Below are 26,980 nucleotides of genomic sequence, written 5' to 3' on the forward strand. Positions count from 1 at the left end.
TCAGATACTGCCTAAGCCTGCTTAGCATCACAAATGGAACTACATCTTGGTGAGCTGATATAGCAAGTGGCTAATAAAATGAAGTGGTCCATATGTCACCTCAGCATCAAACTCACTGGTGGTTTTAGCTAATCTGTTACTCTCTTGTGCTCAGCCCAGTCTTACCTGACCATTATAGAGATTACTAAGATAACATATGTGAAGCACCTGGAAGACTTGGAATGCATGGTATCTGAAATAGCTTGTTGCGTGTCGAGGTCCCCAGGGCCACCCCAATAACTCACACATCACACAGAATTTTTTGTTTAAGATTTTTGGCATAATTTTGGCCACAACTTTATTAAAATACAAATTTGTGAGTGGTTGCGTAGGCATTGGTTGCGACTATCTTTCCCCACCATGGGGGACAGACTGACATTCTGCACGATGCGAAAGTCAGAATAGGGGAATACACTTGGGGGTAGCGATGGAGCAGGGAACCTGCCCTCACCCCAAATGCAACCAGGACCTCATTGCTATGGCCCAAGCCTCCTTGACAGAGTGGACAAGCAATAGTTAGCCCCCAATTCCTTTAACGGAATCCCTTGCAGCAGCAGCATTAGAGGGGCGGGCACTCAACCTACCAAGGGCAGACACTCAACCACTGCCCCTCAACCAACCAAACCATAAACCAATGCCTAACCGTAACCTTACAAGTTGTGACGATTTGCTACGCAGTAGGCAAAAACCAAATGGCCCCAGCCAATCAGCCAGATGGACAAAATTCCTACCGGGCCCCTGCCCCAAGAGTAGACGACCCCATGACAGGCATAGCAAGGTCAAAGCGAACAACCCTAATTCTAGGGAGGGGGGGACGGGCAATCCGATGCACGGTCGAAAAGAGGAAGCCCTAGCCTCGTGCAAGGAGTTTTAGCATTTCTGGCTATCAATCAACAAATGGCAACATTAACTTCTTCCCAACAACAAGGGAAGCCCCAATCGCATCAGTGGGCAACAATCAATTAGCCCGCCCCCAACTTTGGAGCGTCCTGGCGGTCCCCACCGCAACACGTGCTCTCCATGAAAGAGAACACGCTTTATTTATTTATTTATTTGGACCAAGTTATCCTGAATAGGGAAGCACACTGCTATAAGAGAGGCTCTTTAAAGCCAAAGAGTCCAGTTAGAGTTTGGAGTAAAAGGATGTTACAGCTTTAAAGTACAAGATCTGGCACCCAAACTGGGAAAACTTAACATGTATTCTCAATTACTGTATGCCAATTGACTAGCTGAATGGTGTTAACACATTCCAGTAATATGTCACAACCCTGCTAATGAAGCTAAATAACCTTTTTGTTGTAGTATTTCAAATACCTGTCTAGTTTCTCTTGATGTGTTTAGCTTTGATCTTCAAAACTCCCCTACTAAGAAACAAATTTATATTACATGAAGTATGCTCAAGTGTCTGTACTCCTTGTCACCTTACACTGCTTCATTTTCTTACTTCAAATTTCTCCTCAGAACTCACCTATCGCATGAGTCCTTTGACTTAACCACTTAATGGTTTTCAGCTACAGTCAAGTTTTAAGTGCACTATGGGAATGTACTGAACTACATTTTAACTGCATCTTCATTCCTATCCAGCCATTATTACCCTTGTAGCTCCCTCTTCCTCCTGTTTGTTTATTTGTCAAATTTCTATGCTACAACTTAGTCAAAAAGGTAAGCATGATGGCTCACAACATCTAAAAGAATGCATTGTGGGATTTTGATTTTTGCCTGCCTGACAAAAAACCAGTCAAAATTATTGATTCAGCACTATCTAAAGATCACCTGTTCTTTTCAGAATTTCATTTGTGTAGCATTTTCTATTGAGTTACAAGCCTTTGAATTGAAAGTATATACAGTAGCTCTATAATATTCTGCATTTATTAGAATGTGCCAATTGCCTTGAGAACAGATTCGTTTTCTTAGAATTTATTTTTCCTGTCAGAAACTGTCATGACAATTTTTGAATGAGAAATTTAAACCCACATGGGTATCTCAGCTTGATTCCTCTAGCAAAGATAAAGATATTCAAGAACATATAGCAAAGAAGAAGACATTCATTCATAAATGAATATGCCCTATTTGGGCACATAAAAGCTTCAACAGAGAGAGACTGTGCATGCTAGGCCTGCCCTTGGGGTGTTTCCCAACATGAAAGGATTCTGCTTCATACCTTGATGCATTTAGCCCGAGGTTCATTGGATGTCCATATGTTGAAGCCTTCCTGCAACTGGATACATCATGGATGAGACTGGGTTCCTGGTCACTGGGCGCTATCTTATTGTGTTTAACCAAATGTATTTTGTGCTGATTGCATTCAGATCTGAGGAGGAGACCAACCACCACCGCACATTGGGGCTGAGCTTGCATGCATGCCCCCCACACTTCCTGCTCAGTTCCTTGTGTGTCAAGTCAAATGCCTGAACAGGGCTGTTGACAAAACAGAAAAGAGTAATTTTGGATATATTTTTTATTGATTTTCCAATATCGCTCCAATAGCAGCCTCATTATTACAATACCAATTTTATCCAGTTAATACAATTATTAATGCCAGTTATTCAAATGTCAAATTATACAATTGAATTAAACTGGCCCCTTCTCATGCCAGAGTTGATGAGTTCGTTCTTCTACCTTTTTTCTGCGCTACAAAATTTTAATAATTTCCATTCCATTCAGATATAATAATCCCTTATATGATAGCTACAATCTCATGATTTCTATTCATGTTGGTATAATAGATAATTTATAAAGTTCCAAGTGAGGAACTTTAGTTGTCATCTGTATTCTTTCCTGCATGTGATAGTCTGAATCCAGATTGCAGATAGCTAATCCAAAAGCTTCTATTCCTGCAGCTGGTAGATCCTTTCCTCCCTGCTGCTGATTTATGGCCAATTATCTTATCTCAAACACATTTCTTTGCGGATAATGGAGGTTAGGGAGGATTTTGCTCTATATTTTCAAAGCATAGTGTTTGTCTCTCCCCCCCCCCCCAGTTCCTTTCTCTCACACACGCAGTTCCAATTTTGTTACATTCCATATTATATCCCAATTTCTTCCGTCCTCACTTGTGCAAATATTTTTAATAAACCTTGCGTTCCAGGGAGGGTTGCTGTATCATAAATGTAGAGAAAAACTTTAGATAAGCAAACCATGGACTTCGCTCCCCCCATCATCTCTTTCACCGAATGAAATCTGCTCTTAGTCGAAACCTTTTACATCCTTGTAGCTGGATTGTTTCTCATCTCTTTGTCTCTGGCACGTGCCTGTAGTTTACTCCAATTAGAGTCCAATTAACAGGTTAACCTGTGTTTCCAGGAATGGGATCAGGGCGGGGGAGCGGCACCGGGAGTGCTCTGTGCACCCAGTGCCTTTGCCTGTCCTCACATTCCATGGGGAAGCGAGTGCCAGACTGCCAGGCAAACTGCGAGTGAGAGCCTGGTTCCTCTTCCAACTGAAGAGGAATGCAGATAATGAAATTCCCCCAATATCATCGGGTCATCTCTGTCTGTCTCTCTCCTGCGGTGTTGGGAGAGACACCATTCCTGGCGCACCAGAAACAGGAAGCCTTTTTTTTTTTAAAAAAAGAAAGATATATTTTTTATTAATCTTCCAATATCTAGCAAAGAGTAATTTGGGGAAGAGGAAGGCACCAACAATATCAGGCACCAAAGGGTTTTTTCCTTTGGGTAGACTGGATGTTATAGCCTGACTCATTTTGATAGTTCAGTTCTGTACAGTCATACCTTGGGTTACAGACGCTTCAGCTTGCGCGTTTTTGGGTTGTGTACCTCGCCAAACCCGGAAGTACCGGAACGCTTTGCGCAGGCGCAGAAGCGCCATATCGCAACCTGCGTGTGCGCAGACGTGGTGCTGCGGGTTGCGAACGCTGCAGGTTGCGAATGTGCCTCCCACACGGATCACATTCGCAACCTGAACGTCCACTGTACGCTGGTGTGCCAATCAAGAAAGATGGAGATACTGCCAATTTATTAAAGAATCGCAGTGTTAGTTAGTGGATTGGCTGCTGATTTACTAACATATAACAAATTCAAATATTGGAAGTCTTATTTGTTATCTGGGTGTAGGGTGGGAATCAAAATTTTTGAGAACACCACTCGCAGACTGAAGCAGACATTTTCTAAGCTCAGATCTTAAAGCAGGGTTAGACTAGGACACATCATGTGGCATTATCTGACATTACACAATGCACCCATCAAATTGCATCACCATTGAAACAAACATTGTTCTCAATTGGCCTTCCCCCTTCTTCGGCAATAGCTAAGTAAATGCAATTGTTGCAATTGCACATGACAGTAAGAAGAGGCTGACTATCCATTCCCAGATCAAAGTAGTATTAAGTTGCTATCAGTTCTTAATTCCCTGCTTCATATTTCTGGTTCTCTCTCTAGAATACGTATAAAACATCTCCATCTGTTGACTGAACTTCATAGTATTTTTCTGAAGGCTGAATTGTGTACAGATTAACTTAAATCCACCTTTTCTTGAGCTTTCAATGCATGAAACTGAAATTACTGTGCAAGATAATAAGGGACTATAATGGCATATGGGAAGTAATTAATCTGTATTAAATTTTTAAATATGGTGACCCCTCATTTTTCTATGTCTGCTCTAATGCATTTGATTCTCTAATCCAGGCCTACACAATTTATGACTAATCACAGTCCATCAATCACACATTTTGGCTAGTTGATTGCTTGGCAGTCCCCCTGTTTTTTAATCCAGACAGGCATTTACTGAACACCTGATCGCTACATGGCTGGATGACTGCATTTGACTTGATGTGTGTGTTATGAGCTTTTCACCCCTACCCTGACCCTGTTGCTTCACTGAGCAGATGAATGGGAGGAATATCCACTAGATGCAAGTTAAAACATGACACCACTAAGTCTAAACTAAGAAGGTTTAATTGAAATCTACCCAAGGGTTTTGAGGGGGAGAGAAGCAAATCGTAGATGGTCAAAGATTTTTGTGAAAGATAAAGACCACTACCAGCATTTTCAAAGATAGGCATTGGGTGGCCAGGTGGGGAAAGGGCTTGGGCTCCTGTACCTTTAACAGCTGTGGTGAAGAATGAATTTCAGCAGGTGCCGTTTGTCATATTTAGTTAACAGGTGCAGCTGTCGTCTTTTGCATCTGGCTACCCTAGGCAGGGGAAAGAAAACCAAGGCTAAGAATAATTCAGGGCAGAAGAAACTCAGAAGGAGTAGGGTTAAAGAAAGAGAAAAAGCAGGAGAAGGCAAGGTAGGTTCAAATATAGAACATAGGCATGCATAGCCACAGAACTCTGCTCAAGCTGTTGGCTGGGCTCCTGGGAAACTGAGGTCTGAAATCGGTGCAGACAAATTAGCCCCAGCTGAGCCAGCAGGGCGGGACTGGAACATGATTCCTAAAACAGATACCATGTGATGATAAAAATTATAGGCTGCCATTCACACTTAATTTGATTTCAGTGGATTGAGTCTCCTTAAATAGAACAACTCTTTTTAAAATGTTTGATGCATCAGGTTGATTAGGAATAGTAAGTGGTAGCTGCTTAAGAAAAGGCTGCTATAATATGTTAATTGATGTGATTGATGGTCCTGTATCATTTTGTTGCTTATCCAGTACATTTGCTGTTATTTTCTGTGCTGCTTTTATCTTTTTGCCATATTGTGTGCAGTACTTGAGAAATATATGTGGAAGGTAATATTATCATTCAGTAACCCAATCCTTGGGTAAAATCTGCACTTCTGATTTTGCTTTGATAGATGTGATCAAACCTAAGACTGAGCCACCTTTTTTATAAAAAAAAAGAAAGGCAAGAGGCTTTTTAAAATGAACAAATTAGCATTTTGAGCATAGATCTCCATTCTGTAGAAGACAGAGGCAAAGCAATGCTTGGATGAGTGGAGCTGCCTCATCCGAAAATCGTTATGCTGGTTTTGTTAGAAAACTGTGACCACCAGCATTTACCTCTATGAATTAAATTCCAATCAATTTAGTGTCAGACTTGTAGAAATATAAAGCAAGAAGAGACTCAAAAGCTTCAGTCTCATCTAGGAGTAAACCCCATTGAATTTAACAGGATTTTCTTCTTAATAGACATGGCACCTCAGAAAACTCTAAAGTACCTTCAGCTTGTCAGTATTTTGTAGGAGAGATTCAAGTGCATACCAGGAAATTTAAAGGTAAAGGTAAAGGGACTCTTGACCATTAGGTCCAGTCATGACCGACTCTGGGGTTGCGGCACTCATCTCACTTTATTGGCCGAGGGAGCCAACGTACAGCTTCTGGGTCATGTGGCCAGCATGACTAAGCTGCTTCTTGCGAACCAGAGCAACACACGGAAACACTGTTTACCTTCCTGCCGGAGTGGTACCTATTTATCTACTTGCACTTTGACGTGCTTTTGAACTGCTAGGTTGGCAGGAGCAGGACCGAGCAATGGGAGCTCACCCCGGCGCGGGGATTCGAACTGCCGACCTTCCGATCAGCAAGTCCTAGGCTCTGTGGTTTAACCCACAGTGCCACCCACTTCCCACAAGGAAATTTAGTGTCCCATAATTGTGATTCATTGTTTGTGTTTGTGATGCGGTTGGGGTGGTTGAGCATGTTCCCACTTTCCACACTATTTTTGTGTGTTGCCAAAGGGGCAGTGTTTTGCAGAATTAAAGTGGATGAAATTGCTTTGTAGCCCTATTACAACAAATCCACTTAGAAAAAGAAACTTTAGTGATTAGAGGGAAATGCATTGAAAAGTGTGGAATGAACAAATGATTAACAGGAATACATATCAACACCCTACAAGCAATCAGGATTAATGCTCATTTCTGTATAATGTCCTCTGACACAAATCAGGAGTGCTCAAGAAATACTGGATGTAATCCAACATCTGTGTTAGGTTTGTGCTGGCAAATTGGTGCAAGCTCAATAAGTAAGTCATCTGGAAGAAACCCTAAAGTTGTCATACTGATTTCTTTCCATAAGTTCATTAATGTTCCTTGAGACCTAGCTAAACTGAAGCTACTGTTAGAGGACTTCATTTTATATCATATATGCAGACACTATTTAGCACCTGAGGGTTTGAAAACACTATTTTTTGGGAGGAGGGGTTAGATCTGATAGTGTGTTCAGGAGACATAGAAGCCTCTTAACAATAGACAAACCATGCAGTTACTTCTTCCATATTCATGCTGGGATACCTGTCAAAGTCTTCAAAGTGGGTGGAATTGAACTTACACAACAACTTCACAAGCTAACTGAAAAAATCTGGGAGAGAGAAGAGATCCCAGCAGACTTTACGGATGCCAAAATTATAAATCTCTTTTTTAAAAGGTGACAGAACTGATTGCGGAAACTAATGAGGCATCTCTCTTATCAGCTGTGGCCGGCAAAATTCTTGCAAGGATCTTAGCAAACCATCTCTTAACAATATCCGAGGTGAATCTTCCTGAATCTCAAAATGGTTTTTGGCCTTCTAGGGGGACAGTGGACATGATTTTCACCACTTGACAGCTTCAAGAAAAATGCAGAGAGCAAAACCAACCCCTGTATTTGGTGTTTACTGACCTGACTAAGGCTTTTGGCACTGTAAGTCGTAATGCCCTGTGGACTGTCCTTCTGAAAATTGGCTGGCCAGATAAATATTTGAACATCATTCAGCTCCTCCATGATAATATGACCTCAACAATTGCAGATAACAATGGCTCTCAAAGTAAACCATTCACAGTGGGATCAGGTATTAAACAGGGTTGTGTTATTGCCCCAACTCTATTCATTATTTTCATTGCCATGATCCTATACTTTGTCGAAAGGAAAGTCCCCCTGGAGTAGAAACCCTATATCGAACAGATGGAAAGCTCTTCAATCTGAGCAGGCTGAAAGCAAAGAGTAAGGTTACCATAACTTCCATCATAGAGCTTCAGTATGCTGATGACAACTTAGTGTGTGTATGCTCAGAGGATGACCTCCAAACCATCCTAAATATCTTCACAGAAGCTTACGAGAAGCTTGGCCTATCGCTCAGCATCCAAAAAACCAAAGTGCTGCACCAACAAGTACAAAATAACCCCTCTGCAGTGCCACTGGTGTAACATTGGAAAATGTCAAGCACTTCTCCTACCTGGGCAGTTATCTTTCCACAAGGGCCGACATTGATGCCAAAATCCAGCACTGCCTGAACTCTGCAAGTGCAGCTTTCTCCTGATTGAAGTGCAGAGTGTTTGAGAACCAGGAAACCAAAATGCTTGTTTACAAAGCTATTGTACTATCAACCTTACTGTATGCTTGTGAAACATGGACCACTTATAAATGCCGTCTCCAACTCCTTGAAAGATTCCATCAACGATGTCTCCGAAAAAATTTACGCATCACTTGGGAAGACAGGCAAACTAATACCAGTGTACTGGAAGAAGCAAAGATCACCAGTGTTAAAGTAATAATTCTTCAACATCAACTTCGTTGGACTGGTCATGTTGTTCAGATGCCTGATTATCATCTTCCAAAGCAACTACTCTCTTCCGAACTTAAAAATGGAAAGCTTAATGCTGGTGGTAACAAAACAAAACAAAAGTTTTAAAGACTGTCTCAAGGCAAATTTTAAAAAATGTAGTATAAACACCAACAACTGGGAAACACTTGCCTGCAAGCAGTCCAATTGGAGAACAGCCTTTAACCAAAGGTGTCTTGGGCTTTGAAGACACTCGAATTCAGGACGCAAGGGAGAAATGTGCTAAGAGGAAGGCACGCTTGGCAAATCCACACCATGATCAACTCCCACCCTGAAACCTACGTCCCCACTGTGGAAGGACGTGTGGATCCAGAACTGGCCTCCACAGTCACTTATGAACTCATTGTTAAAACCGTGTTTAGGGAAGACAATCTTACTCGGCTACGAGTGATTGCCAAAGAAGAAGATTCTTTCTTAATACAATAATTTAAGTTACAGATAGGTAGCCGTGTTGGTCTGCCATAGTCAAAACAAAATAAAAAAATTCCTTCCAGTAGCACTTTAAAGACCAACTAAGTTAGTTCTTGGTATGAGCTTTCGTGTGCATGCACACTTCTTCAGATACACTGAAACAGAAGTCACCAGACCCTTCTATATAGTGAGAAGGTGGGGAGGGGTATTACTCAGAAGGGTGGTGGGAATGGGTGATTGGCAGATAGCTCTGATGAGCCTGTTGACGACTCTTAACGACTGCAATAGGTCTTACAGGAAAAAGCAAGGGGTGAGAAGGTGAAAAATGGCTTTGTCATGTATAATGAGATAAGAATCCAATGTCTTTGTTCAGACCAGGTCTCTCCATGGTTTTAAGTTTGGTAATAAGTTGTAATTCAGCAGCTTCTCTTTCCAGTCTATTTCTGAAATTCCTTTGTAATAGAACAGCTACTTTGAGATCTTGTATAGAATGTCCTGGGAGATTGAAGTGTATCTGAAGAAGTGTGCATGCACACGAAAGCTCATACCAAGAACTAACTTAGTTGGTCTTTAAGGTGCTACTGGAAGGATTTTTTTTATTTTGTTTTGACAATAATTTAACCTTAAGATGAACTATACATGACTGAAACAAAATAAATTTTTTCCCTTTCCAGTAGCACCCTAAAGACCAACTAAGTTAGTTCTAGGTATAGAACTAACTTAGTTGGTCTTTAAGGTGCTACTGGAAGGAAAACAAATTTATTTTGTTTTGACTATGGCAGACCAACACGGCTACCCATCTGTAACTATACATGACTGAAGTTAAAAAAATGTTTTCCACTGCTTTTCTGTTGTTTGTGAAATGCTAAGCAAATTAAGACATTTGTTTAACTAGATGAGCTTTTTACTACTGCTTTAATTACAGAGAAGGAAAAAAAATTCTTTATAAAAGGAACCTAAAGATCAGTGCTTTGGTACGCAGTATTGCCACCTTTGGGGGGGGGGGAGGCAGGAGGACTCTCGAACCCTGTCAGAGCATCATACCTCCTTCCCTGAGCTGGCCAAATGCTTCCTGGGCTTGGGGAAGGAGGCATGAGGCTCTAAGAGGATTCTGGATGGTGTTGCAGCAAGTCATTAAGTTATTACATGCATCATGTAATAACTATATACCAAGATCTTAATGAAGCTGTTTTATGTGTAATTGTTTTACATTTAATTGGGTTTTTTTCTGGCCCCAAGGAAATTTTGCACCCAGGGCCAACTGCCCAGAGTACTGGCACATTTCCCCCCCCTAGAAACAAAGCACTGGCAAATAAAACTTCTTACGCACCTTATAATGTGATTCCCTATTAGCATTAAATGTGCTAAGAAGTTGGATCTAGTACTGTAATGTTTCCTATTTCAGGATGCATATTAAAATACATTTCCTGGAAAATACTGTTGCTTTACTTTGCATATTGTCTTCACTGTAGCCCACCTTCCACATACAGGTGTTTTGTTTGCTTCGTGGATACTACAGCCTTATATTCATGCTACAGTGGTTCTTAAGGCCTAAGGCTGTCAGTGATAAATTCTCTCACCTGATGTCAGGATGAATTAGAGCTGGTCATGTAGCTTTCTGCATTAATGTAAAATAGCCCTGTTACAAGAGCTGCAAGATACGCTATATCTGAGAACAGCTTCTTTGTGTTGTTCTTGGCATATAGGCAGCCAGTGCAGATCCTGAAACATGATGCAGTTGATGGGGAACCCTATTCTTCACAAGCTGTAGCTTCTTGACTAAACACAAGGGAAGTCCTACACAGAATGCATTGCAGCTGTCTAATTTTGTAGACTAATTGTTTAGAGGTTACCAATTCTGAGGTTACCAATGTCTGAAGCATAGTGATCCAAGCTATCCAAATCCAGGAACGGTTTTGGTTGTCTTACCAGACAGGTTTGCATAAGGACTCTCAGGTCTAAATGCAATGGTTGTTTCTCTACCCTGCAGCCCTCAGCTGCCCATGCCACAAATACCTGAGAGTTGCCAGGCTCCCTTATCTGGCAGCTGTAGCTGCTGTAATGGTAGCAAGGAAGATAGGAACCTTCTCCACCATCCACTCCCACCATATTCTGCCCCACAGCTCTTCAACATCTCCCTCCCTCCTGGTGGCTGGAACACTGCTGGGTTCCCTGGAAAAATTACATGTACTAGGATCCCTGTCGCCTGAAATTATGCTGCAATGCCTTTCCAAGAACCAGGGAAACAGGGGGGAAAGTAGATGAAGAGGAGGGAGGGAGGCTGGTTTGCCTCCCTACTGTTGCAATCACATCAGGTGAAGGCAAAGGAAGGATTCCCCTCTAGTTCTTCAGCTTACACTGACAAACATGAACATAGCAAATTCATATTCCAAACTAGGTATTTATGAAGCTTAGCAGCATCACTACTTTTCTGCATCACCACACGCTATTTAATCTTATACTGCTCAAGTCCTTTGAAACAGTGCTTATGAATCTTTGGTTCTTCTGTGCTGTCACATTTATAAGTATCACTTTTATGGCCTCCCCTCCCTTTCACTTTTGACGATTGGTTGTTTCTTCTCTCCAACACTTTTAAAATCACAACGTGTAGCATCAATAATATGTGGTAAACTAATTTGTACCACTTTGGGATCTTGTATTCAGCTTGGGAATTTATATCCTGCCTTTAAGTGGCCTATTGACAATCAAAGCACAGCTTGCAAAAGAGATAAACAGCAAAATGGCACAACACAGAGTTGAAAAATCCAGCTAAAAAGCATGTCTGCCTTATCCAAAAGTTCAGCTTTATTTAGTAAGACTATTACTATGTCACCCAGTAATCAAAGTTCTCTTAGTAGCTTTCATAAAAAAATAGTTAAAGTACAGTAATAAAACATAAGAATCACAGTATAAAAAGTAAAATACCCATAAGAGCAAATATGAGGGACTGTCAGAGATCTCCTGTCATCCAGTGATGTTGTGTAGTTTCCTGCTGCCACCTGCAGCAACTGTAATATTGTGTGTGGAAATCACTGCTCCCCTTCCCTCTAGTGCTTCATTTCCACCTGCAGCCTTCAGAGGGAGAAAATATGCTCCTTTGTGGTCCATAGCCCCAAGGTATGGGGCCCTTGCCCAAGGCAAGACTGCTCCCTCTTGATAGTCATGTTCTTTGTCCATTCCCTGCCTCTTCAGGAAACCTCTTCTCTGTTATGCTGAATCTTCTGTGCCAATATCAGTGGTTTGGGTAAAATATTTTCTCCTTAGAGACGTTTGGGCCAGTTAAGCAGGGAGCATATAAGCGTCCGTTTGTCTGTCCTTCCAGACCTTCCGAGTGTCCCTATTTTCCAGGGACATCCCTGATTTAGAGAAGTTGTCCCGGTTTCAGATTTGAACTTGGAATGTCCCTATTTTCATTGGAGAAATGTTGGAGGGTATGGAGTTACCTGACACCCGAGCCATCTGAAGGCAATCCCACATAGGGAAGTTTTCTAATGTTTAATGGTTTATTATGTTATCATAAGGGACGCAGGTGGCACTGTGGTCTAAACCACTGAGCCTCTTGGGCTTGTCAATCAGAAGGTTGGCGGTTTGAATCCCCACGACGGGGTGAGCTCCCGTTGCTCGGTCCCTGGTCCTGCCAACTTAGCAGTTCGAAAGCAAACCAAAAAGTGCAAGTAGATAAATAGGTACCGCTGTGGCGGGGAAGGTAAACTGCGTTTCCATGCACTGCTCTGGTTTTGCCGGAAGTGGCTTAGTCATGCTGGCCACATGACACGGAAAAACTGTCTGCGGACAAACGCCAGCTCCCTCGGCCTGTATAGCGAGATGAGCACCACAACCCCAGAGTCGTCTGCGACTGGACTTAACTGTCAGGGGTTCTTTACCTTTTACCTTTTTATGTTATCATATATATTGTTATCATATATACTGGGCAACGCAAAATTAGCATTATGGAATGGGACATCCCTATTTTCATTAGAGAAATGTTGGAGGGTATGTCTTTCCAACTAATCTCCTTGTAAGCTCTGGCTCTTTCTCTGTGTTTCTTGTGTGGTGTGGGAATGGTGACAGAAGATATGCCCCCTGCTTGGCCTACATGAATTGGCTCCCTCCATTTCTGTGTGGTATGCAGGCATTGTCATCAGCTTGGGCCCTGATTAAGGAGGCACTGTTGGGAGTTTCCAGTGATGTTTTTGTCCTTTTTGTCTTTTCTGGTCGTGAGGGCTTTCCCCTGCTCTCCTGGGCTGAGCACGCATTGTAGCAGTCCGTCTCTCGTCCTGGCTCTGCAAGTTACAGCTTGATCCCATCTATGCCTGCAGGGATAGTTGTTGCCATGGAACTGTTATATTACTCCATTTTACCATAATAAATTGGTAGTATATTGTTGTTAAAGATGGTTACATAGTATACAGTTTGAGCAAAAAATATATGTAACTTCATTGCTGATAGAATAATTTTTTTCTGATATTACATGCTCACACATATAATTGCCAGTTTAACAAATAGGAATGTAAAACCTCAAGAATCTTGTGGAACGATTGGTTTTTGTAAAATGAAAGAGACAAAGTTGTCACCGAACTCTTAATTTTATTCCATTTAATGGCACTCATAATTCTACCGTTCTCACAACAGTGCATTGAATTTACACATGAATTAATAGAAATTGTCTCTCCCACTTATGAAGATTTTAGGAGGAAGCAGAAAATTATTCAAGGTAATATGTATGCCAAGTCATTTTTATATCAGGTTTGCTGATTATTGCTCTCCTATTCTTGTTTATAAAGTAATCTTTCCAGTTGTGTTATATTTGCAGCATCTTGAATCTGACGATTTTCAGGCCAAAACAAAAAGCAGACAAAAGGAAAAGAAGAAAAAATGCATATAGCAAAATGCAAATCATAGTGCCTCCTACTATAAATAGGCACAATTTCAATTCAGTTATTCATCCATCCCAGCGTATCTTCACTTCCTCCTTCTCTCAATGGGCTGACCGTATAGAACATTACAAATGCTACCAACACCTCCATATTCGTACAAAAAGAACCCCGCATTACGGCTGTGATACTCTTTTTTTAATCTTCTGTTATTTATACAAGTATGATTCATTAACAGTTATTTTTGCAAAGGAGAATTGCAGCCTACTAATACAATTTAAAACACTCTTATTTTGAGGACCAAAAAGAGCATCATCTCATTACTTTTCTTCCTCTCAGATTTTTTTTTATAAAGAAAAGATCTTGAAAGATCTTTTGACTATAACCTGATGGATTTTTTTTTAATTAAAAAAACTCCTGTTTCTGAAAAACCAGGTATTTTCTCCTCCTCCTCCTCCTCCATTTGTCCTTAAGCCTCCTTTCTCTTTGATAGAGCTTACCAAGAAAGTGAATTTGTACAAAGCTCAGAAGAGATTTGATGCTGAAAGCTTGGGTGAGATTGATGTAAATCAATGATATAATTCACATTGGGCTAAGACAAACCATGGTTTAGTGCACATGTGTGAATTTCCAGAGAGGGTGTAGCAAATTGTTTGCTCCTGGCCATTTCGCTGCTGCACTGCACTGAGGCAAGCCAGGCTTTGGCTTCACGTATCACCTAAATGTATCACTTAAAAAGCAGAGACATCACCTTTCCAATAAAGGTCCGTATAGTTAAAGCTATGGTTTTCCCAGTAGTGATGTATGAAAGTGAGAGCTGGATCATAAAGAAGGCTGATCGCCAAATAATTGATGCTTTTGAATTATGGTGCTGGAGGAGGCTCTTGCGAGTCCCATGGACTGCAAGAAGATCAAACCTATCCATTCTTAAGGAAATCAGCCCTGAGTGCTCACTGGAAGGACAGAGCCTGAAGCTGAGACTCCAATACTTTAGCCACCTCATGAGAAGAGAAGACTCCCTGGAAAAGACCCTGATGTTGGGAAAGATTGAGGGCACAAGGAGAAGGGGACAGCAGAGGATGAGATGGCTGGACAGTGTTCTTGAAGCTACCAGCATGAGTTTGACCAAACTGCGGGAGGCAGTGGAAGACAGGAGTGCCTGGTGTGCTCTGGTCCATGGGGTTACAAAGAGTCGGACACGACTAAACGACTAAACAACAACATCACCTAAACCTGGCCTCATGGTTTAACTCTCCTGGTGAAACCCATGAGCAGTAAACCATTGGATAAACCCGGGTTCAGCTATGCCTTAGCACAGAGCAACAGTGGAATGACAGGAGAGGAATAATGGAGTTCTCCCACCCACCCCACTACCACCATCCCTAGCTTTGGAGAGAAGAAGGTACGGCAAACTTAAGCAAACTTCTTCAAAAGGGTACGAAAGAACATCATAGCAGGCAGCCGGCTGCTTCATTTCATTTCCTTCTTTGTGTGGTGATGGCAGCTCTGTCTTCCGAGTCACATCTGTTCTTGCCACTGAGGAAGGTAGACCCACTTGTTTAGGGTTTGGTGCATGATTTGCAACGAGGAGTGCAAATTTCTCGTAGATGTGTACAAAAATTACTGTGGTGGAAAACAGAAGCTTTAGTGAAAGACTGGATTCAAATATTATTTTTCTATGCTGTACATTTTGTTTGCGTATAAATAGGTGTATAAGCAGGTGGCGCTGTGGGTTAAACCACTGTGCCGCTTGGGCTTGCTGATCAAAAGGTTGGCGGTTCAAATCCCCGCGACGGGCTGAGCTCCCATTGTTCAGTCCCAGCTCCTGCCAACCTAGCAGTTCAAAAGCACATCAAAGTGCAAGTAGATAAATAGAATCCGCTCCGGCAGGAAGGTAAATGGTGTATCCATGCACTGCTCTGGTTTTGCCAGCGGAACTATCAGCGGAAGCGGACAAACGCTGGCTCCCTAAGCCTGTAAAGTGAAATGAGCGCCGCAACCCCAGAGTCGTTAGCGACTGGACTAATTGTCAGGGGTCCCTTTACCTTTACCCTTTAGGTGTATAAGTATAAGAATGCAGACTTCCACCCCCCCCCAAAGGTTACTGCAAGGTGCACATCTGCACAAACTGGCAGTCTGCTCCCACCAAGCATACTAAATGATCATTTTATCTATACTCGATGCCTGTCTACCAATTGCATCTTCTGTAAGAAAGTTCTTCTAAATGTGTTCTGTGAGAAAGCTGCAGATGTTTAAGATGGCTTTCAGCAATCTACCATGGAGAGGTTTTGGCACACCAGTCATTATATACTGTTTTCATTACTACAAAAGATACAAGGTGTAGGAAACAGTAGTATTAAATATGCAAGACCTGAAATTGTACATCTCCTCCATAAATGGTACTAGTTCAATTAATTTATGTATGTACGTACGCATGTAATTTATGAGAATAAGCTTCAGATTTCATGTGTTTAGGTTGACGAAGACTAGCTACTTCACCAAAAAAAGAACAGCAGGAAGTACCGTAGCTTTTCCAAACCATGCCAAAACAATGCAGAATTTTCTGCTTTTCTGTGAAAGCTCACTTCATATTTACTGGTTGGTAGCAACAGTGACTCTCTGCCCACATTGAATAGAAAATATGGAGACTTATCCCTCCCTCCCCTCTCCAACTCCTGTTGCACTGCGTCACAGCATATAAGAACAACAGGCAGTATCAGTAGTCCTTACGGGAGGAAAAGACTCCCTCCTTCCCTCTCCCCCACATCTGAAGTGTCAGTTTTACTGCTTGTCCAGCGAACAAGTAGGGTTTATAGGGAAGGTGCATGGTGTTTGGAGGATCTGAGGCTGGGTGAGTGAGGCTGGATTTGGATTTGTCTAGGTAGGATGGGTCAGTCTAGGAATTCTTCCATGGTTTGGATTTAAATTCAAGCTGGAGAAATATTTGAGGCCACCAGGGTCCACCTCTTATTTGAGATGAGCATTGTGACTCCCTGAAATGTGTATCCAAGTCACAGGATTATGGTTTTTGCCGGCATCAGCAAAATGTAGTGCGTCTCTGGAGGATTATGGTCGATTATTTGCTTATAAGACTCTTCCTCTTTAGTACTACATGCTGCTTACAGCCATAAGAACAGTGCTACGCTTTGAAATAAAATTGACTCTACCAACACTTGGAATCACAGATGCTTTGCCCCGTTATTTGCCAACCAGGCTTAAATGCAAAACTAAAACAATATGACATGCAATCAAGCCACACAAATAAATTTTGAGCACTTTCATTGAAAATATATTAAAAGGCCTCAGTTTTTTAATACACGAACAATGACTATGGAGGTAGAGTCAAGTCTACACAGCAACAGGTATGGGGTGGGGTGGATGAATGCTCATTAATTTCTCAAGTGGTTAGTTTCCTTGCACACCAGCTCTCTCCCTTATCTCTATTGTCATCTTTCCTAGTAGCAGACCTGCCCTCCCCAACACTAGCATTGCTGCAGCTTCCCAGGATGGGGTTGGGGTGGCACTGTGTGGGCCTGCAGGCAGAGTCACAGCAAATGGCTGCCTTGAAAAATTTGTAAGATTTAAAGGCTTGGAGAGATTAAAGGGTCTTTGTATGGTGTCTAAAGGTCATTAAATTTGGCATCAGAAGATTTTCCCTGGGGGAGAACATTACAAAAGAAGAGTGTAAAAGCTAAAAGGGCCCTTTCCCTGATCACTGGTGCTATGTGTACCAAGTTAAGACCTCAATAGATGATATTAACAATTGGCCAGATTCATGTAGGAACTGGTGGATGGATGATATATATGTATGTGTGCTTAATTAATTTAGTTCATTTATCAATTTTTCATATTTCAACAGAAATCTCTTCACTGGTTTACATATCCAAAGTAAATGGAGTGAAAAACACACAAAACCAATACAAATTCAGACCCAAACAACATTACTACCAAAGCCACCACTACTGCTACTATTAAGAACCCCATATCTCAGTAAAATAATAAAATAACAATAAATATATCTAAATAACATTCATAAGTAAAATATCTATGAATCACAAAATAAGCATATGCACAGTTGCATAAAATAGGGTTGCCATATTTCAAAAAGTGAAAATTCGGACACAAAAGTTATGGCCAAACTTTGTTTTGGCAAACATCTTGAGCTTTTTTGAGGGGAGGGTTGGGGGGCAAAGTTTTTGAGCTATTTTTTAGGAAATTCACCAAAAAAAAAAATCAAAACTTTTGATGGGTTGCCATACACCTGGGTTTTCCTGGACATTTCTACCAATTTTCGGAAATTCTGCCAGGACACTATTTTCGACGGCAGTTAATCTGTGGTGTGCTACAGTAAACAATTTAATCAACAATGTTATTTAATACCTATGGAAAGCGATTTGAAGTGGTCATTATAAGATTTGTGGCAAGGTGGAATCCAACCTAGTGCTCAGTCTTTTGTTTCATCATCTCCCCATACTTCCCCAGTGCACCCCCCAAATCTGTTTTCAGACTTCCCTCAACCTTCTGAAACAAATTTGGGGAGAGTGCATGGCCTGCATGGGGGACACGTTTTTCGCAGACATGTAATTTATTTGTACAGTGGTGCCTCGCAAGACGAAATTAATCCGTTCCGTGAGGCTCTTCGTATAGCAGTTTTTTCGTCTTGCGAAGCAAGCCCATTGACAGCTTAGCGGATTAGCGCTATTAGCGGTTTAGCGGCTTTTAGCGGATCAGCTGATAAGCGGCTTATCAGCGGATCAGCTGATAAGTGGCTTAGGGCTTAGGAAAAGGGGGGGAAAAGGGGGAAAAAACCCCGCAGGAACTCGCAAGACATTTTCGTCTTGCGAAGCAAGCCCATAGGGAAATTCGATTTGTGAAGCGCCTCCAAAACGGAAAACCCTTTCGTCTAGCGGGTTTTCCGTCTTGCGAGGCGTTCGTCTTGCGGGGCACCACTGTACATTTGTTGATAACATGTATTCATTCCCCCCTTTATTTTGATAATTTTATTCTGTTTACTGTTTTAAAGTGCTTTAATTGCTGTTTTAAGTAATATTTTAGGCCATTTTATGTAAATAACTAAGATGATTTTTTAAGTGACATATAAATTTGGAGGTTTTTAAGATTAAAAACACACACACCTTTGTTAGGTAGTTCTTTTCTGAAGTCGTTATGTGGGCGTTAGATAACCTAGGCATGAATAGTTGGGGAGAAATACATAGCTATTTCTGTTTCTTCAAAATTGAGATGCATGTGGCTTCCTCAGGAAAGTGGCTGCCCCAGACTCCTACCTAAATTGTTAGACACAGAGAGCAAGAACTGCATGCGCACATATCCGACAAATAGTAAGGGAGTTTTCACACATTTGACAGTGCAGATGATGCCTATGTATATTTGTGCTCTCCTACTTTCCCGGACTAGGCTATGTGTATTTCATCAAATATAAGTTGTTGATTAAAATCATTTTGCTGAATTTTATGTGTGTTCAGACCCTTGAAGCCTAAAAACGACTACTTCTAGAGGATGGTGCTTTTTTATATTAAATATTAATATAATATTAACTGAATCCTAAATTGTTTTCATTACTTATTTATGCTGGCTAACTCTTTACAGCTATTTTATCAAAAGCGAAAGAAGGTAGAATTTAGCTTGGCGGCTCTTATTTCCATTTTTTTTAAAATTCATGAAAGAGTTATTCTTAGCAATAAAATGAGTTGCACACTTTTAAAAGCAGATACCTTGCCAACAGCAGGCAAATACTGTTGCAGTGGAACTAGGAACTATTATTAGTAAATGGATCCATTTATTCAAGTTTAGGGCAAATGCTACCAGACCACAAATTAGATTCTGTACATGAGCGGTTTCCAATTAGGGTTCCGTGGACCCCTGGGGTCCGTGAAATGCACCCAGGGGGTCTCCAGCCTTATCCCTTGCCTCCCCCCAACTAATTTTTTGTCATTTATGCATGGTAATATCACACATTTTATGGTCTGTTTTTAGTATACCTAAAATCCTTTGCTTATTAGGGGCTACCCAATGTTTTGTTCAAAAAATTGCTTTGCAGAGGTAACTACCATAGAGTTATCAAAATTTTCAAAAGTAGGGGGTCCGTGGCTTGGCTTTTGAAAAATAGGCAGTCCTCTGTAATTGGCTAATTGGGAACCACTGCTGTACGTGATACTTCTGAAATTTTCACACCTTTTGATATAATTCTGCCTCCGTTTTGTGATTTCTTAAATGCAGCGTGCTACTTCTAATATTCTATAAACATAAAGAGACACATTCCTTCCTAACATCACTGGTAGTTCAGATAAGTACGGTATTTCTAGGATTGGGCTGTTAGAAGCTTTTGCACAGGCGCGTATAAAAGCCACCAAACAATGCTTTTCAAAAGCTGTGGTAATTCTAATAATAAAGCATATTTTTAAGTAGCTGTGTGAAATTGTAAGGTTTCCATTCTTACAGTGGAAGTATGGAAAGTCTACATTTTAGTTGAATAAAATTTCCATAAAGTGGGTAAGGGTAAGAAGCAATTGTCCTTTAAAAACAAAACAAAACGTGACTGTCAGTTTTGTTCCGATGTTTAGGTAGGGTGTGAAACTTGGAAGCAGTTAATTATATACCAGCAGGGATGAACCAATAGAGTCTAGAAGGCAATTCTAGAAACCGGCGTATAAGTACTGAAAAGCATTTTAGGTGTAAATGCTGAGATTCAGCTTCACGAGCTCCCGCCTCTTCCAAGACGTCCCCTTTAGCCTGTGTAATGCTGCCATGAGATAAGATGAATGATTCCTCTCCCTCCTCCTCCCCCTTCTCCAAATGTTAATTTTGACCCCACTCGGCCTGCCCTGCTTCTCTTTGCCTCAGTCATCCCTGTTCTCCTACACATAAACGTCTCAGTTACAAAAGCAGGAGATCGTTTGAAAGACTCTGTGTCGATGGTGTTCACATGACTAATACTATGAAAGATAGCAAGGTTTTTTGAGCAGCACCAGTCTAAGCACAGTTGGCTCACAGCTGACAGACAGAATGTGGGGTGGGCTTTGTCACCAGAATGCTGGGTACTGCATGCCCAGCTATGCTTGTAGTTATACAGTGCCCAGTAACCTGCTGCTTATGTCAGGTTGCAGGCAGTTAAAACACATAGAAACTGGGTAGCTTTTATTCCTTTTCATCTCAGCAAAGGTTATATAATGAGGGGATTGCTGCTAAAGTAAAAAGGAAAATGAAGTCTTTGTTAAATGCCTTAACAAAGAAAGAAGGTAAGCACTGAACGCAAAGCACTTGATGCTGGAGGACTGCTATTTTCTTCTGCATGCTTAATATGATCTGCTTAGTTACTGTATAATTATTCTAAGTTCTTTTCGTATCTTTTCCAGAATTCCTTTATGTTGGGTTGTCCTTTTAGACAACTCATTATAAGAGCGGGGTGTGACTTTGTTAATTTTAGTTTATATCAGAGAAGCCTTGTGTTCCTTTCACAGGGGGAAAGCTCTGTATTTGAGTAAGGAGAAGCGATTTCTTAGGTTTATATTACTATTGAATGCTCATGAGTGTTTCCTTCAGATGTATGCAGTTTGATGAAAACATTCCAGTAGATTATGAAACAACGTGTTTTTTAAATTCATACGGGGTGGTACTTTGAAGCATGCTGCTGGTTCTCGCATCAATTCACCTAAAAGCTTTGCTGTATAATTATATTTTATTAAATAAATGAATATATACAGTATATGGAAATCTATTCAGGAGAGCTTAAAACATGTACTTTCTGTTTTGATAGAAAAGGGGATTTTGGGGGGAGGTGGGATACAATTACATTAGTTATTGTAAATGAAACATAAATCGTATCAAATGTATCTACCCACTTGCAGCATGCAAACTGATATAGGGAAAAGGTGAGAAAGCACTTGCATAGTTAGAGTTGGTTGTTTATGTCACTAATTATCCATATAACATTCCTGGCATTTGCAGCTTCTAATAAAAAAGTCACTAATTAAAAGCTGGTCTTCAAATCAATGCTTTGTTAACATCAAGTAGAAATTAACTCATTATTTAAAGCCCCTTACACTTACCATCTGATAAGAGGAAAGAGGTTGTGTAAAATGTAGAAATCACTTTGGTCTGGCTCTGTTTCTCCTGAAATCTGTGAGTCCCAAACAGAGACAGCTACACTATACTGTCTACAAGCATGTTTTATTGAAGTGTTTGGAGAAATGTGATTTTCTTTTTCGTTTGCTCTCTGCTTAAGCTAAGGTCCTTCCATTGATTTCAGTGTGACAGAATAAAATTAAATACCAGCACTCTGAGTTAAATGCTTTGTAAGGCAGAATTAATGTTTATAGGGTAAGTATTGTACCACACAGATTTGAAATGTTGTTATCAGTAATATTTTTGGTATTTTGGTGATATAAATTCCAAGGGCCTTTACCTAGATACGGCGTTTGAAATCTCATGTAACGTAACGCATTTAGTTATGTAAAGAAATATATATTGTTCAAAGGGACCACGTGTATTTAAATGGATGATCAGTAGGGCAATAAAAAAGTACAGTGAAGGGTGTGTTTTTTATAACGTACATGAGCATGCATTATGGAACTAACATGTTTTCCTTAACCTCAGTTTTGGCCTAAGTGTTAAAATTTTTGAGCCATGTAGTTTTTAGTTATTTATTTATATATTTATACCCTACCTTTTGGCTTGGTAGGCCTGCACACGTGCTAGCAAGGATACATTACATTTACATCAGCAAACATCATGTTTTGTTAAAATCAAAACATGAGTTGACTTGGCTAAATTGTTAAAATTAGATCTTTTTAAACTGTTCAGAGGGAAGCAAAGTAGCAATACTGATTGTAATTCACTCGTCTCATCCCTGTAAAACACATTTGTGGTTTGTTTGTTTTGTGGAATACCTTAAAATAGTATTTTCCTCATTTAAAATACATGTGAAATATTAGCATTCATTTTGAAGTATGAGGGGAAAAACACACGCTCTAAATTTAATTTTGGTAACTCAGTTCTAGCTGGTAAATGCATTCCGGCATTATTGATTCAATGGGAAAGTTGACACTGATTTCCATGGGGTATGAATTGTACCTGCTCGTTCTTATCCAGCAGAAGTCCACTCTTGTAAACATATTTCTTCATGCAGATAACACTTAGTGCATACACAAATTCCGGCAATGTTGGAAGGGGTACTTCTCACATCAGATTTATGCACCCATCACTGCTGCTTGGGGAGTCTTTTCAATGAAGTTCATCAGAGCAACGATCACTCTTCATTTTGTCCTAACATAGGTGGCAGCCTATGACCCGCCAGATCTTGTTGGACTTCTATCACCTCAGTCTTAGCCACATGACCAATGGTGGGGGATGATGAAATCCAGCACCATCTGGAGAGCTCCTGTCCCTTGGTGTAGAGAGTTCAGAGAGAAGAATTGCACATGGGCTCCAGGAACCCCCATTGCGCAATGTACCTCTCGAGGGATATTTAGTAAAGGTTGTCGAGGCTATTTCTGTCCAGCTCATATTGTTTCTGTGAGAATGCAAACACAGGAGCAAATAAATAGTCATTTTAATTGCTTGCAGGTCTCTGGTGTCAGGTTCTGGGAAGACCTTAATAAAAAAACCCCCTCAAAGTATTTGTTAATATCTTTCATCCTTTTTTGACTGCCTATAAGTGAAAGTATTATGGTATCATTTTTATTTTGCTGTAAAGTGATATAGGTCATTTTAGGTTTGCTGAATCTTCAAGTCATTGTGTCACATGCAAGTCCCAGTGAAGCAACAGGATACCTTTTAAATAAACGATTCATGTGATGTTGCATCAGGGTTTCTTAATGACTGTGTGCATTGATATTTAGCTATCTGTCTATAGAAACATACATGCATAGGCCTCGTGGGCTCTTTTGCTCGTGGATATATAAAAATGGTTAAAATTATTTTCTCAAACAATACATAGCTCAACACCTCCCAGTAGCGAGAAGCGTCTGAACATGGGGCATTTTCAGAGTGGGGAAGAGGAAGTGTAGTAGTAGTCAGAGACATAATAAGACTAGCTACATATTCATTGGATTTTCCCCTTCACAAGTTTCTTATTCTTTTATTTTTATTAGGACACGGGTGGCGCTGTGGTCTAAACCTCTGAGCCTCTTGGGCTTGCCGATCAGAAGGTCGGCGGTTCAAATCCCCGTGATGGGGTGAGCTCGCGTTGCTTGGTCCCAGCTCCTGCCAACCTAGCAGTTCAAAAGCATGTGAAAAAAGTGCAAGTAGATAAATAGGTACTGCTCCGGTGGGAAGGTAAATGGTGTTTCCGTGCGCTGCTCTGGTTTTGGTGTTCCATTGCACCAGAAACGGCTAAGTCATGCTGGCCACATGACCTGGGAAAAAACTCTGCAGACAAACACCTCCCTCAGCCTGTAAAGCGAGATGCGTGTCGCAACCCCAGAGTCGTCTGCGACTGGACTTAACTGTCAGGGGTCCTTTACCTTTACCTTTACCTTTACCTTTACACTGTAACTGTGTATTCTAAATGTAGGGAATATAAGCTGCATTTACTATTATTTAACGCAAAACTCAAAAGTCTTGCAACCTGATATTGTGAGATGCTACATTGAAAAATGCCAGTAATGGTGGAAAGCAGGAGCCCTTTTTGACCAAGAATGGTCAAGTTTGGAATTTTGAGAAGGTGCTATGGATGCCAGTCATAAAATGGCTGCTATGGGGCAGGCCATAATGGCTGCCAAATCTAAAAGAACAGGAAAAGGAGCAGGACCACAAAATGGTAGGTGAATGCCCTTCTCAATTGGGGAAAAGGTACCTATCTATCTCAGCCATCGCTACACTTGCTCATAGAGATAAGCTTTTCACACCTTCCTTTTGTTTGGAACCAATGGGAGGGCAAACGTCAAATCCTGGCATCCAGTTATAGTATATAAGTGGAGGGAGCTCAATGTGGGAGTCAGTGCAAACAGCAACTGTACAGGAAGATTAAGGATTTTTTTTTAAGGGGTATTTACTAAGACCTTTCACAGGTGCTATAGGAGTTACTCGTAGTCATACTGGTGATGACCCTTGGAGTAAGAGAATGACTCTCCCACACAGCAGTCTTTGGTCCAAAACTAAGTCCTAGTGCAACAGCTATCATTCTAGCTGCTTGCTTCAGATCCCCACCCACCCCATTCCATTCCACACTGTGCCTGTGTAGCCTTGTACCCTTACTGATAGCAGTAGTAGGGATTAGCAGAGTTTAGCAGCAAGTACAGAATTGCTGTATAACTCTGCCCCACTTGCCAAATTTAGGATTCTGCTTCAGTTGCAGCATCCAAAACCTCTGATTGAGCAGCTTCAGCTACAGTTCTGTAAAACCTTTCAGTTCTCAGTAAACAACCTTGCATAGAGATAACCTGTGATTTGGTGGGGAATGTTTTGATTTTTAAAACTTAGTGCACTGTATGAATTTTACAGGCCATATTCTGATAATTTAGTGACAGTAATTGAAACAAATTTTAAAAACCTCCACTAAGTGTTGTGGATAAACAGACGGAAATGCATAAACACTGTTGCTTGTGTTAAAGAGGGCCACAGATTTACATAACCTTTAAGCAGCATCTTGGGTAACAAACTCTTAATTCCAAGAGCAGCATAAAATCCAATTTTGTACTTACAAAAGAGGTGAGAACCCTTGCCTGATGGGAAAGCTTTTGGGGCATAGGGCATATTGGCATCAACCAGCAAGTTTGATAATCTGCCATTCTGGGGATGAAAAGTCAGGCTGATAGTCTCAACAGTCTTATGCAAATTAATTTTGCCTAGTCTTGCTGAAAAACAAGCAGATGAAAAGTCCTGCTGAGGTTTCCAGCTTCACCCACTTCAGGAGGCATCTGTATAGTCTGGTATGCTTCATCTCAATAATGTAGTAGTTCAAAAGCATAAATACCATAGCTTCAGTGTCCATGGTCACTGTGGCATGAAGATCTGATCAGTCATCACGATGACTGGGGGGGGGGGATATTCCCAGCATGTACTCATGCTTATACTATGACTTAAAGTCACATAAAGAAGGGAAACATAATGTGGCATGCTGGGTAAGTGAAATGAATGTTTTCTTGAAGCTCTCTCCCCCCCCCCCCCCCCCGTCCCATCATGAGGCTCCTATGCGTGAACTGGCTACTTGGCTTTGCCCCATTTCAAATTTATTTTGCACTTTTGCTAAGTGCTCACACAAAGATAATCCCAATAATGCTTCCTGTAAACTAAACCATTGTTATTACCCGGAGATTGTTGGTTGGGAACTGAAGGTGGTCTGCCTAAGCTCAGCCCACTGATTTCCTGCAAACTGCTGGTTTCGTGGGTGAGCTCATGTTCCCTGTTAACCTCCATGCTCTTTATTGTACCTGACTGCACAGTCCCTTGGTACTTTGACATTTGTTCAGAGACCCAACATTAGAAAGTCACATTGCTCTGCTAGTTGGCAACCTTGGTTTTAGTGCACTGCTATACTATGGTTTTTGGGATGCGGGTGGCGCTGTGGGTTAAACCACAGAGCCTAGGACTTGCCGATCACAAGGTCGGCGGTTTGAATCCCCGCGCCGGGGTGAGCTCCCATTGCTCGGTCCTGCTCCTGCCAACCTAGCAGTTTGAAAGCACGTCAAAGTGCAAGTAGATAAATAGGTACCGTTCCGGCGGGAAGGTAAACGGTGTTTCCGTGCGCTGCTCTGGTTCGCCAGAAGCGGCTTAGTCATGCTGGCCACATGACCCAGAAGCTGTACGCCGGCTCTCTCAGCCAGTAAAGCGAGATGAGCGCCGCAACCCCAGAGTCAGCCACGACTGGACCTAATGGTCAGGGGTCCCTTTACCTTTTATACTATGGTTTAGTGTTGTGCGAGAGGTAGAGGTAGATTTAGGCAGTGCAAGTGGCGCTTGTCCAAAGCAAGCTTGGGGGGAGGAGATAGGAGGGCTGTAGGACCTTGCCAGAGCCTCACACCTCCTTCCCAAAGCCCGGCTTAAACTGGTGCCTTGAGGGCTGGGGGTAGGGTGTGAGACAGACAGCGGAGCCAGACCAGAGTCTGGTGATGCAGTCTCTCAGAATTCTACCAGAGGGCTGGAGCCTCTCTCTGATTGGCTATCAAGACAGCTAGCCAGAGGGGGCAGAGCAGCACTTTGG

At 41.4% G+C, this 26,980-nt stretch overlaps 1 protein-coding gene across 6 annotated transcripts in view; it reads left to right on the top strand.

The window, feature by feature from the left end:
• The window catches only part of SHANK2 (SH3 and multiple ankyrin repeat domains 2), a 353,024-nt gene that overhangs the window by 121,199 nt on the left and 204,845 nt on the right, over window positions 1–26,980 (top strand). The window contains exon 1 of one of the 6 annotated variants that reach the window (XM_081833851.1): window positions 20,850–21,077. The exons of the other annotated variants lie outside the window; for them this stretch is intronic. Coding sequence (XP_081689977.1) covers window positions 21,041–21,077 — 37 coding nt within the window. The 5' untranslated portion in view covers window positions 20,850–21,040. Of the gene's footprint in view, window positions 1–20,849; window positions 21,078–26,980 lie in introns of those variants that run through there. 6 annotated transcript variants of the gene reach the window in all.

This window comes from Podarcis erhardii (assembly GCF_964252035.2).
Source record: "Podarcis erhardii genome assembly, chromosome: 1".
Classification (NCBI taxonomy): Eukaryota; Metazoa; Chordata; class Lepidosauria; order Squamata; family Lacertidae; genus Podarcis; species Podarcis erhardii.